Source organism: Carlito syrichta, unplaced genomic scaffold (genome assembly GCF_000164805.1).
Source record: "Carlito syrichta isolate Samal-C Ts95f unplaced genomic scaffold, Tarsius_syrichta-2.0.1 Scaffold308104, whole genome shotgun sequence".
Taxonomy (NCBI): domain Eukaryota; kingdom Metazoa; phylum Chordata; class Mammalia; order Primates; family Tarsiidae; genus Carlito; species Carlito syrichta.
This window is the reverse complement of record NW_007252200.1, coordinates 447,322-460,196: the sequence shown is the minus strand read 5'-3', so window position 1 is coordinate 460,196 and position 12,875 is coordinate 447,322. Positions and strand designations below refer to the sequence as shown.

Sequence of the window (12,875 nt, the reverse complement as noted above, 5' to 3'; positions counted from 1 at the left end):
GATCCTTCCGCCTCAGCCTTTCCAAGTAGCCGGAATTACAGGCATGAGCTACCATGCCCGGCCTATTTTTTTGATTTATTGTAGAGATGAGGTCTCGCTGCCCAGGCGGGTCTCGAACCCGCGGGCTCAGGCAATCCACTCACCTCAGCCTCCCAAAGGCACGGGATTACAGGCTGAGCCACCGAACCCGACTAGAGATGTTATCTAAGTATTACCTTTAGTTTGCCATAATCAGAAGTGTCTGGACACTGATGGGTAACCACTTTGAACATCTCTTGTAATTGCAGAAGTCAAAAATGGCTTGTGTTCATCTTTTGTTATTGGTATATATTGAATGTTACAATCTTAATACAGTCTTTTCCTTGCTTAAAATGTATATACGGTTTTTTGGCACCCTCTGTATATGTTTTGAATGTAAAAAGCCAGAAGGTTTTTTGTTTTAATTTCTTTTTACCAAAAGCAAGTTGTAATATTAAATAACAAAGTAAATGTCTAGTTATTTATCTATTATCTTAATTTACTTATAAAATGGGAAAATAGTTCAACGTATTTAACAAAAATTGGTTAAAGCACCTGCTCGAATTATGTGTTATACACTGTGCTAATGGATATAAAGATAAATAAGTCTAACTCAGATTGCTAGTCTAGGAAACAAGCATGAAAACAAGAATTTTAATGTGCTATAAATTCTAAAATAAATACAACAAAGTGATGCGAGAGCATAATGAATATGACTCAAATCAGACAGTATAGTATTATGCTAAACAATTAGCATAATACTATAAGAAAGGGATTGGCAGTAGTGAGAAACTGCCAGGGGAAGTGGGGGACACACTTCCTCAATAAGGATAACTGATCTCAAGCCAGGTGAAGCGGGGACCAAAGTGAGGCCCAAACTTGAATATTTTTAAGAATCAGGAAGAGGTAAAATCAGTAAGAGAAACAAATAATTAAAAGGACAATGGTGGTAAGAATTTTAAAATAAGGAAAATGCCAACTGTCAAGAAGATCAAGTAGAATGAGTTTGCTTGTGTTTATATTCACACTCTGCACACAAGCATCTGGGAAGTCATTAGCAACTTTATGGAGAACATTTATGTAGAGATGTGGGAGAAATGAGAGTTCACTGAATAGAAATTGAGGAAGTGAAAACAACTGGTCTAGAGTACTTCTAATCAAGAAAGTTGACGATTATACCTACAAGGTAACAGTACTAGCTTGAGGTAAAGATAAGGCTGAGAAAAAAGGTTATTAAGGTGAGCAAGGGTTTCTTGCTAAATGAGAGATACTAAAAGAAAAAAAAGTATAACAGATGGAATAATAATCGAAAGGCAGGGTCTCCCGAGGAGACTGGGTTATTAAATGAGGTGGAGAGTTCAGGTGAATGTGTGAGCCATAGAGAAGAGGATGGATAGGTATAACCTAGGTTAAGGAGTACTATGATAGAATTGGAGCGAACACACACTGAGAGGGACCATTTTTGACAGATTCTTCTATTATGTAAAGTAGGTTGTAAAGTCAGGCTGGAATAAGTGTGTGAGAAGCAGTTATAGCCTTGAAAAAATGTGGTATTGGGGGAATGGGATTGGCAATTGAGGGAAACTGCCAGGGGAAGGAGGGCCACACCTCATCCACAAGGGTACCTGCATAATGAACATTTGTATACTTAACCTGAATTGTACCTCACATCTTTAAAGTAAAATAAAATTTAAAAAAAGGAAATGGACTGAATAAAAAAAATGTGGTACATATGCATGATGGAATACTACACAGCTGTAAGGAAGGACAAAATTATGAACTTCACAGTAACTTGGATGGGCTTAGAGTCCCATGTGACCTATGACAGAAGTCAATAACAGAGTGCCACATGTTCTCACTCATAAGTGGACCCTAAACAATTAGCATAATACTATAAGAAAGGGATTGGCAGTAGTGGGAAACTGCCAGGGGAAGTGGGGGACACACTTCCTCAATAAGGATACCTGATCTCAAGCCAGGTGAAGCGGGGACCAAAGTGAGGCCCAAACTTTACCTGTACAATGACCATTTGTATACCTAGCCCTGAATTGTACCCCACATCTTTAAAATAAAAATTTTAAAAAGAAAGAAAAAGAAAAATGTGGTATTGTTTTAGAATGGCAGCCATTATGAGTGCAAAACAGTTACCAGAATAGAATGTCTATGTAGCAATTGAGAGTCTAAAAAAGACATATTTCCAAACATTTATATGTGTTTATTTACTGGTCAATAACTAGGCTTCTCATCTCTTTATTACAGCACAACTAACAAACGGCAAGAAAAACAAAATCCAAATTTTACTGCACCTGGTCAAGAATTTCTGTCTAAATCTCATTTTTATGAACACCGGACTTTGGAAAAATCTTCAAGCAATGTATCAGTTTCAGGGCAGCCATTTTTTAAAGTTCCTGGTACAAGAAATGAAAAAATGGCACCCTCAATTACTGCAGGCAAATTGACCAAAGTCTTTGTCCCACCTTTTAAGACTAAATCACATTTTCACAGAGACGAAGAGGGTACTAATTTGGAGGAAAACAAACAAAAACAAGACATAGATAAATATGGCTCAGGTGATAGTGACAATAATATTAATGACAGTGAGATTCATCCATCTAACACAAACAACTCCAATCAAGCAGCAAATGTCATTTTCACAAAGTGTGAAGAAGAACCTTTAGGTATTGTATAACAATTTATGTGACACATCTTTGCCTTTTGTCTAGATATTTATCTTACTAAGGAATGTCCTAAGGGTTTTCCCCTTTTGTGGTGATTAATAATTTCAAAACATGCCTTAATGCTTTAGGTTTTCTATATCCAAAGATTAGGCTTAAATTATTCTAATGTTTTCTTTCACAGATAACTACTTGTGTACTTTCTCGTTGAATAAAGCTGTTAGACTCACAATCTAGGACTGCTTTTGCTGGACTTTTTTTTATTATGCGTAACTTCAAAATATTGAGATTAAAAATAATAAATGTATTTATATTCTTTATACAACTTTACGAGCTGAAACTTTTTTTTTTTTTTTTTGAGTTGGAGTCTCACTCGGTCGCCCAGACTGGAGTGCAGTGGCCGCTCCCGGCCACCGCAGCCTTGACCTGCTGGGCTCCAGTGATCCTTCCGCCTCAGCCTTCCAAGTGGCCGGAATTACAGGCATGCGCTACCACGCCCGGCTGATTTTTTGGTTTATTGTAGAGATGAGGTCTCGCTGCCCAGGCGGGTCTCGAACCCACGGGATCAGGCAATCCATTCATCTCAGCCTCCCAAAGGTGCGGGATTACAGGCTGAGCCACCAAACCCGGCTTGAAACTTTTTTTTATCCTTGAAGATTAAAAAGGGGTAGGGGCTACCATTTTCTCTACATGTCAAGTTAGAGCAAATTGATATATATACTTTTATAAGGCAGGGGTTGTGCTTTTATTATTGTTGTCATCATTATTATTATTATTTTTTGAGTTGGAGTCTCACTCTGTCGCCCAGGCTGGATGGAGTGCAGTGGCACACTCACGGCCACCACAGCATCGATCTGCTGGGCTCAGGTGATCCTTCTACCTCCTCAGCCTGGGTTGTGCTTTTAAAATTTATATTTAATTTTATTTTTGCTAATTATGTATTCTTTAACAGATTTGACTACAAGTCTTCAGACTGCCAGAGATATACAAGATATGCGAATTAAAAAGAAACAAAGGCAACGTGTCTTTCCACTACCAGGCAGTCTGTATCTTGCAAAAACATCCACTCTGCCTAGAATCTCTCTGAAAGCAGCAGTAGGAGGCCAGGTTCCCTCTGCGTGTTCTCATAACCAAGTATGCATTTGTCTACGATACTAATAGCTTTTATAGCAAACTGTAATTTTATTTTATTAACTAATATCTGCAAATTGTTTTGTTTAAAGAATGAACAAATTACTATGAGAATGGATGGATGAAGTCGTCATGCTTCCTAGTTAGCCAGCTGTGGCGGCCTCCCTCTCCCTGCCTTATCCTACCGAAGTGATCTGTGTACTTCAAAGTTGCTATTTCTCTTCCCCCTTCAAATCTTAATTATTTTGTTACTGAAAGCGCTCTCAGCTAGGGGTTAGAGGAAAGCAGTCTCACTGAAATTGAATTGTGAATAACTGACAGTCCTGAACCTTCCACTAACTATTTACATTTTCAACAGAAGATTCTTGTTAAGCCACTACTATCTAGGAGGAAGTTTAGGCTATGGAAAGCCAAAATAATACTGATAGCTTTCTTATATATGGGACATTCTTCTAAGCAATTCACAAGCATTGGTTCTGTCTTGCTTCATTCTCACAATCACCCTGAAAGAAAGGCACCATTATTTTGTTTATCTTTTTGCAAATTAGAGAACGGAAGCATAGAAAGGTTTAAGTTACTGCCTCAGTCACTTAATCAGTAAGTGGAAGAGCCACGATTTCAAAGTAAGGAGTCTGACTCCAGAGTCAAACTCTGAACAAAGGAAAATAAATGTTGGGGTTAAGTGTTATGGGGTGAGAGCAAGTGCTTTAGAAGTAGGCCAGACCTGTGTATAAACCTGACCTCCTTGAGGTCATATTTCCTGAAATACATTGTCCCCTGTTCTTTCGCAGATTTTTGCACTTAAGAGATTTTGTAAAATGCTCAATATTCTTATGTCCACGATACCTTCTTATGGCAGATTTAGGAGGAAGCGTATACATAGGAATAATGAAAAGATGTAGCAGGTTCTGGAATGTATGAGTCATTTCTTGTACATCAAAATTTTAGCTTCTAGTAAATAAGTTAAATATTTTAATAAAGAATTTTCTAGTATTTAAATGAAAACGCTGTGGTAAATTCAGTTTGGGTTTGCTGCAATTGTTTTTATCCTATGAAACATGTTCATTTTGTTTGATTTTGTTTTTCAGTCATTACCGATTTTTTCTTTTTATTTTGTGCAGCTGTATATGTATGGCATTTCTAAACATTGCGTAAAAATCAACAGCAAAAATGCAGAGTCTTTTCGGTTCCACACTCAGGATTATTTTGGTAAGGAAAGTTTATGGACTGGAAAGGGAGTACAGCTGGCTGATGGTGGATGGCTCATACCCTCCAACGATGGGAAGGCTGGAAAGGAAGAATTTTATAGGTATCTATGCAGAAAGAGATTGTGGACTGACTTTTATCTTTTATGTACTCCATCATCCCTCTCTTCTTTGCAAGTCCCTCTTCTTTTCTCTTAAACTGGTAACACCTTAAGTGCATTGTGGTTCAATAGGCATTCTGTTAAGATCATTTGAAAAGTGAATATGGTTTGTCCTGACATTTAATGAACTGGATTTTCTTATATTGGGACATTTTTCTTTGCATTTACAAAATAAAGGCCAGCAAGAAAAGTTAAATTTTAAATGGCCTTATGGTGGATTGCCCCCACCTAACAAACACACATGTGCGCGCGCACACACACACACACACACACACACACACGTCATATTCTCTTTCATTTTGTGTGTGTATGTATTTATTTATTTATTTTTTTTAGTTGGAGTCTCTATTGCCCTGGCTGGAGTGCAGTGGCACACTCATGACCACCCCAGCGTCAACCTGCTGTGCTCCAGTGATCCTTCTGCCTCAGCCTTCCAAGTAGCCAGAACTATAGGTGCGCGCGCTACCATGCCTGGCTAATTTTTGATTTATTGTAGAAGCGAGGTCTTGCCAAGTTGCCTGGGCTGGTCTTGAACCTGCGGGCTCAGGAAATCTGCTCACCTCAACCTCCCAAAGTGCTGGGATTACTGGCTGAGCCACCGAGCCTGGCCTCGTTGTATATTTTAATAAACATAAAATATAAACACGAAAAGCTAAACAAAAATATTTATATATCAGTAATATGAAATAACTAGAAAATCCCAGTGCTTTAAAACAGCAATTTAGGAAATAACCTCTTTTGAGGTTATATAAATAAGGTGTTGTATACAAACATAATTTAAAACTTTTGCTTCATGCTAGTGGCATAAGTTGCAAATCCTTTCTCCAGCGCTCTTATTTATATAAATTTTTGTACATTTTTTTCAAAAGTGATAGCTTGGGAGAAGTGGTAAAACATTTTTTCCTGAAATTAAAAAAAATTTTTTGGGTATATTTGAAGAGAAATGGTATTTATATTTTGCATGTCTTACATACAAATATCTGCTATAGATTTTAGTAGGGAAAGTATAGTAAAACAGTTGTAGTATTTTCTTATACTAAATAGACTCAATAATGCAGAGGTTAAGAATGATTACTTTGTATTAAGTGGGGAGGCTTCATAAAGTCAGGATGTTAAAGCTCTTTTTTTTTGAGTTGGAGTCTCACTCCGTCGCCCAAGCTGGGGTGCGGTGGCACACTCACAGCCACCCCAGCATCGACCTGTCAGGCTATGGTGATCCCTCCGCCTCAGCCTTCCAAGTAGCCGGAACTACAAATGCATGCTACCACACCCAGCTGATTTTTTTTATTTATTGTAGAGACGAGGTCTCGACAAGTTGCCCAGGCTATTCTCAAACTGGGGGTTCAGGCAGTCCGCTCGCCTCAGCCTCCCAAAGTGCTGGGATTACAGGCTGAGCCACTGAGCCTCACCTGAACCTCTTATTAGTTGTTGTTTTGAACATTTAATAAATATTTGTTGGGCACCTACTTACTATTTGCCAGGTACTATTTTGAGTAGTAGGAATAAGAAAGCAAAACAAAAAGAGTCCCCTGATGAAGTCATACATTCTAGTGGGGGTGGAAGGCACAGAAGATTTTTTAAATACTAAGTAAATTGTATGATATGTTATAAGGTGATAAGTACTGTGAAGATAGATAAAGCTAGAAAGGTGGTAGAGAAGTTGAGTAAGGAGAGGTGCCATTTTTCATGGAATAAGTAGTCAGAAGGGCTCCACTGAGTGACATTTGATAGACATCCTGAAGGAGGTAAAGGGAGGGAACATAGGACTATCCAGGGAAACCTTCCCAGGCTGTAAGAGGAGCATATACTTGAAGTATTTGAGAAACAGGAAGGAAGTTAGTATAGCTGGAGTAACATGGACAGGAGAAGAACTGTAGTAAATGAGATAGGAAGGGAGGACTTCATAGACCTTCATAAGAACCTCAGCTTTTGCTCTTCAATAGCAATTTTTACTCTGAGTAAACCATTAGAAGGTTTAAAGAGTGATATTATCTGACTTATATTTGAGAAAATAACTTGGGCTACTTGATAAGATTGGTGTGGAGGTGGGGCGGCAGCAAGGATAGACGCAGAGGAGATCTCTTAAACTGTGTGGTAATCCAGGTGAGAGATGGTTGCTTGATCGGGGAAGTGGCCATGGAGTTGGTGCAAAGCAGTTGGATTCTGGTATATTTTGAAGGTGGCACCATGAGGATTTACTCAAAGGTTGAATGTAGAGTGTGAGAAAGGAGGAGAATAAGAATGACTCCAAAGATTTTGGCCTTTACAACTAGAAGGATAGAGTTGCCACATAACTCTACTAAAGATTGAAGGAAAGTTTAGAGTTGGACTTTGGACATCTGAAGCTTGGGGTGTGATAGTAGACAGCCAAGTGAAGATGCTAGGCAGTTGGATATGCAAGTCTACACATAGGTGAACTGTAGGCCAAAGAAATGAATTTGAGAGTCATCAGGAATTTAAAGCCGTGTAAAAGAGACCTAGAGCAACCAGAAAGTTGGGGATAAATGCAGAAGAGTATGGGGTATTGCATACCAAGTGAAAATCGAGTTTTAGGGATTAGAGAATAATCAGCTGTGTCAATTGCTACAAACAGGTAAAGTAAGATGAAGGCCGAGATTGACCGCTGGATTTAGCATCGTAAAGCACAATACTAACCTTAATAAAAATAACTCAGTAGGTTGGTAGAGTGAAAGCCTAATTAGAATGTGGTTAAAGGACAGTTGAAGAAGAGCAGTTGGAGACACAGAATGCAGTCATCAGTTCTCCCAGGAATTGTTGAAAAGAAGCAGAGAAAGGGATAGCACTTGGAGGACAAAGTGGGATCAAAGGGTCTTACTTCTGGCTTGTTTGTTTTAATGTAGTAAAAACCTTTATGCTGGTGGAGATCCTCTAGTACAGAGGGGATAAAACTGATGATGGAGAGAAATGCATTTTCTGAATCAGTGACCTTGATGAGGCAATGAGGGGTGAAGCTAGTACACAAATGGTGGGAGAAGGTTAAGTTTAAGGATACAGGTGCTATGGGTGGGGAGATGTGAGTGTGAAAGTCTACAGAGGTTCTCTTTTGATTCCTTTTGTTGTCATAGTACTGAGAATGAGAAAGGAAGAGGAGTGGGGGATTTGAGAAGAGAGAACAGTATCAGGAAGCACATCAGGATTAGGGACTGGGGAAGAGAATTCTCAGGTGTGATATCTAAAAACAATCTCTGTAATAAGAAAAATAATCTAAAATATAATTATTTTAAATTAAGGATCTCATTTTCCAGGAAAAACGTATGAGATGAAATGGTTGTGTTGATTGTTAAGTGGTGTTTTTATCAGTGTGATGCTTTGATACATATTAAATAATTTTCTAAAATTATAATACTCAAATCATATGCTAACACAAAAATTTATTGAATGATCTTGCACAATGTGGTTTTTATACAGAAAATAGTTGGAGTTGTTGAATTCAGTCTCATCCTATGTGCTTTTTACATTCTACCTTTATTTGTCTAGGGCTCTGTGTGACACCCCCGGTGTGGATCCAAAGCTTATTTCTAGAGTGTGGGTCTATAATCACTACAGGTGGATTATATGGAAACTGGCAGCTATGGAGTTTGCCTTTCCTAAGGAATTTGCTAATAGATGCCTAAACCCAGAAAGGGTGCTTCTTCAACTAAAATACAGGCAAGTTTAAAGCATTACATTATGTAATCGTATTCTTCAGTATGGTTCAGGTTTCTGTGCAGTTTGTGACTTCCATGTCAAAGATGGTGTTTAAACCAGCTGTCACTGACACTTGTTGTCCCATACCACTGTGTGGATTGTACAGAGCTGTTCTTTTGTCATTCTCATCCCCCACTCAAGAGACATCACACATTCATATGCCTCTTGCTTCCCTCTTTCTCCAACCCTTCCTTAACTTCTTGGCATGTGAGAAGAATAGGAGTTGCTTAGTTGATCTACTCTTCAGGGCTTGCTAGCAAAGCATTTTGCATTTTTTGCTTTTTAGTATTCATAATTTTAACTGTATAAAACAATATGTTGCTAGGTATGAAATTTTAAATTTATTCTGTCTCAGTATTTCTTTGATAAATTTACAGTGGAATTCTAAAGTCACAATTTCTAAAATGTGCATTTTTCTTTTCATTTTTAGATATGATATGGAAATTGATAGAAGCAGAAGATCAGCTATTAAAAAGATAATGGAAAGGGACGACACAGCTGCAAAAACACTTGTTCTCTGTGTATCTGATGTAATTTTATCAAGCATAAATGTATCTGAAACTTCTGACAGTAAAACTAGTAGTATGGACACCAAAAAAGTGACTATTATCGAACTTACAGACGGGTGGTATGCTGTGAAGGCCCAGGTAGATGCTCCCCTCTTAGCTCTCTTAAAGAACGGCAGACTGACTGTGGGTCAGAAGATCATTATTCACGGTGCAGAACTGGTGGGCTCGCCTGATGCCTGTACACCTCTTGAAGCCCCAGAATCTCTTATGTTAAAGGTAAACTAAAGCACAGTTGGTAAAATCAGTCATTGGTTCCATTAATTTGTAGAGAGGTCTTACGTTTAAAGTTTTAAAGTATGTTTTTAAGGATGCGTGATATCTTAAAGATGTACTGGTATTTTAATATAAGAAGCAGATTGTTCAGACACTTAAATTTTTTGTGTTGTTTTTGGGAGAGTCAGAGGTATTTCCTAAGCTCAAATAATGTAGTTCCAATGAAAGAGCAAAAGTAAATTTGCACCAGATATTCAATTTTGGTACTTGTAGCCTTTGCTACTATCTTATATTCCTAATTTTGCTCCCATCCTGATTACGTGGTCAGATCTCTATTTCAATGTGATTAGAGAATTAGATTTCAGGGTTTCTTGAATATATAATAATGAAACATACCTTTCATCTCTATGTAGATTTTAAATTATATAACAGGACTTCTTTTGTTGTTGTTGTTGTTTTGAGTTGGAGTCTCACTCCGTTGCCCAGGCTGGAGTACAGTGGCATGCATGCTCATGGCCACCCCCGTGTCGACCTGCTGGGCTCAGACTATCCCTCTGCCTCAGCCTTCCAAGTAGCCAGAACTACTTGCACACACTACCCTGCCCGGCTAATTTTTTTATTTTTATTATAGAGAAGAGGTCTTGCCAAGTTTCTCAGGCTGTTCTTGAACCCATGGGCTCAGGCAATCACCTCACCTCAGCCTCCCAAAGTACTGGAATTACAGGCTTGAGCCACTGCACCTGGCTAGGACTTCATTTTTACTTTTGTTTTATTCTGGATCATGCTAATTAAGGAGAGCCTTTTATAAATTAGACATTTTTCCAGTATCTGAAAGCATTCCATCAAATAGGAATGGGCTTTTGTTTTAATGTTGCTTAGAATATCAAATTTGCAATGGCTTTCATTTTCTTGTTTGTTCGTTTTGTGTTTATCATTTTGTGTATAATTTGGAGACTCGAGTAATAAAAGGTTTATGACCTTAAAAAAAGCAGTTGCTAGCACAACCCTAACCATCCCCTTTGGAGATAACCATTTCCACTCCTTTTGACTGTTTCTTTGGCTTGCACTGCTGTGTATTCTTTTTGCCTTCTTTTTAGACATTAACTGTTAACTTCCTGCTATGGAAGATGAGAATTTGGCTCTTTTTTTCCCCCTGAGTTGGAGTCTCACTCTTGTTGCCCAGGCTGAAGTGCAGTGGCACGCTTATAGCCACTGCAGCCTTGACCTGCTGGGCTTAGGAGATCCTGCCACCTCAGCCTTCCAAGTAGCTGGAACTACGGACGCACGTCACCACGTCTGGCTAGTTTTTGTGATTGATTGTAGAGACAAGGTCTCACCAAGTTGCTCAGGCTGGTCTCGAACCCCCAGGCTCAAGCAATCCTCTCTCCTTGGCCTCCCAAAATGCTGGGATTACAGACTGAGCTACCATGCCTGGCTGAGGATTTACCTCTTATACCAACACTACCACATGTTCATATTCCCCTACCTTCCCTAAATTAATATAGCATAATTTTTAGTGAAGGCTGTATTCAGTATGTTCGTTATAATGACTGAAAAGTACCTTTTGCAACATAGCACCTGAAATACTGCAATCACATTTCTTTACAACTTACTACTTTCTGCAGGGTTGTTAACTGCTGTTTTTGTTTTTCTTAATTTTCTATATCTTTATCACTGACTGATTCCCATACAGGAGCTATAAAAATCCTCCCCAATATGTTGACATACCTCCATTGGTTTCATGTCTTTTTCCTGCAAACCTCTTGGAGCTTGTCATACTTCTGCTCCATTCTGAAGTGGTTATTTTCTGTGTAAGGTACACAGCTGTCATTCCGGAAATACTTCTCACCTCTTTTCTGTATTAGAAGCCCTGTTTCCTGGATTCCATATTGTGTTTCTAGACTTATTTATTCCCTAGTACTAAAGGCACACAACTCTCAGAGGCTTCTTGGGAGATGCAGCTTTTTGATATTTGATTGTAAATTTGCCTAAAAATAGAGTTCCAGGTTGAAATAATTTCTTCAGAATTTTTAAAGAAATTTATTTTCCCTTTTTTCATCTAGTATAGCTCCTGCTAAGTTCAGTGCTATTTTTATTCTCAGTTCTGTGTTATGTGGTTTGTTTTTAAGATTGTCTTGTCTCCATTATTTTTAAATTTCACAGAAGGGTACTTTGGTGAAATACTTTTATTTCTGTGAAATAAATTTCACAGAAGGGTGCTTTGGTACTGGTCTTTTTTTTTTTTTTTTAAACCATTGACCTAGATACTCACCCTCAGCCTAAAAACACATGTCCTTTGTTGATGTCTGGGAGATTTGTTTTAAGTGGTTCTTTGATAATTTCCTTTTTACCATTATTTTCTCTACATTTTTTTGGAACCACTGATATTTGTACACTCAGCCTCCTAGATTAGACCTCTAATTTTTTTTGTCTTTTCTCCTGCTTTCTATTTTGTGGTCTTTTTTTTATTATAACTTCTAGGGTGGTTCTCAATTCTTTCTTCTAATCCTTAAAGTACATTTGTATCAAGTATCATAGTTTTCAAGAGTCCTTTATTATTCTCTAAAATGTTCTTCTTTTTCTTTTTTTGTTACATTCAGTTCTTGTTTCATGAATACAATGTCTCTTCATCTTTCTGATGTTATTGATTAATGTTTTGTTTTATTTTATTTTTTCCTACTCCCTGCATTTTTTTCTACGAGAACCTCTTTTTCTGTTTGGGTCTCTCAGGTTGGAGATTTTCCTCAATGGTGAATATTAGCTGATCTTTCCTTATCACGAGAGGGACACCAGTGAGCTGATGAGAGGCTCTGTGTGTGGTGGGGCTTGTCAACTTATAGAGTAATAAAATAAGGTGGGGATATGCTGGGTTTTTTTGTTTTAATGTAGAATGCTTCATTGATATGCAAGTCATCTTTATATAAGGGCCGTGCTAATCTTCTCTGTGTATCTTTGCAGTTTTCCTATATGTGTTCCAGTTTTAGTATATCCTGCTGAAGTGAGCATAGGAATTTGGTTTTCTAATTAGGAGACCCTCAAATATCAGTGGCTATTCTGAGAGGTGAGCAGAGTAAAGAAACTAATAGGCCAGGCTCAGTGGTCTCAGCCTGTAATCCCAGCACTTTGGGAGGCCAGGGTGAGTGGATTGCCTGAGCCTGCAGGTTCGAGACCAGCCCGGGCAACTTGGCGAGACCT

At 38.3% G+C, this 12,875-nt stretch overlaps 1 protein-coding gene across 1 annotated transcript in view; it reads left to right on the top strand.

The window, feature by feature from the left end:
- BRCA2 (BRCA2, DNA repair associated) overlaps positions 1–12,875 on the top strand; it is a 78,192-nt gene that overhangs the window by 39,487 nt on the left and 25,830 nt on the right. Inside the window, 5 exon segments of the mRNA XM_008064927.2 lie at positions 2,278–2,696; positions 3,646–3,827; positions 4,946–5,133; positions 8,689–8,859; positions 9,329–9,683. Of these exon segments, the coding sequence (XP_008063118.1) occupies positions 2,278–2,696; positions 3,646–3,827; positions 4,946–5,133; positions 8,689–8,859; positions 9,329–9,683 (1,315 nt within the window).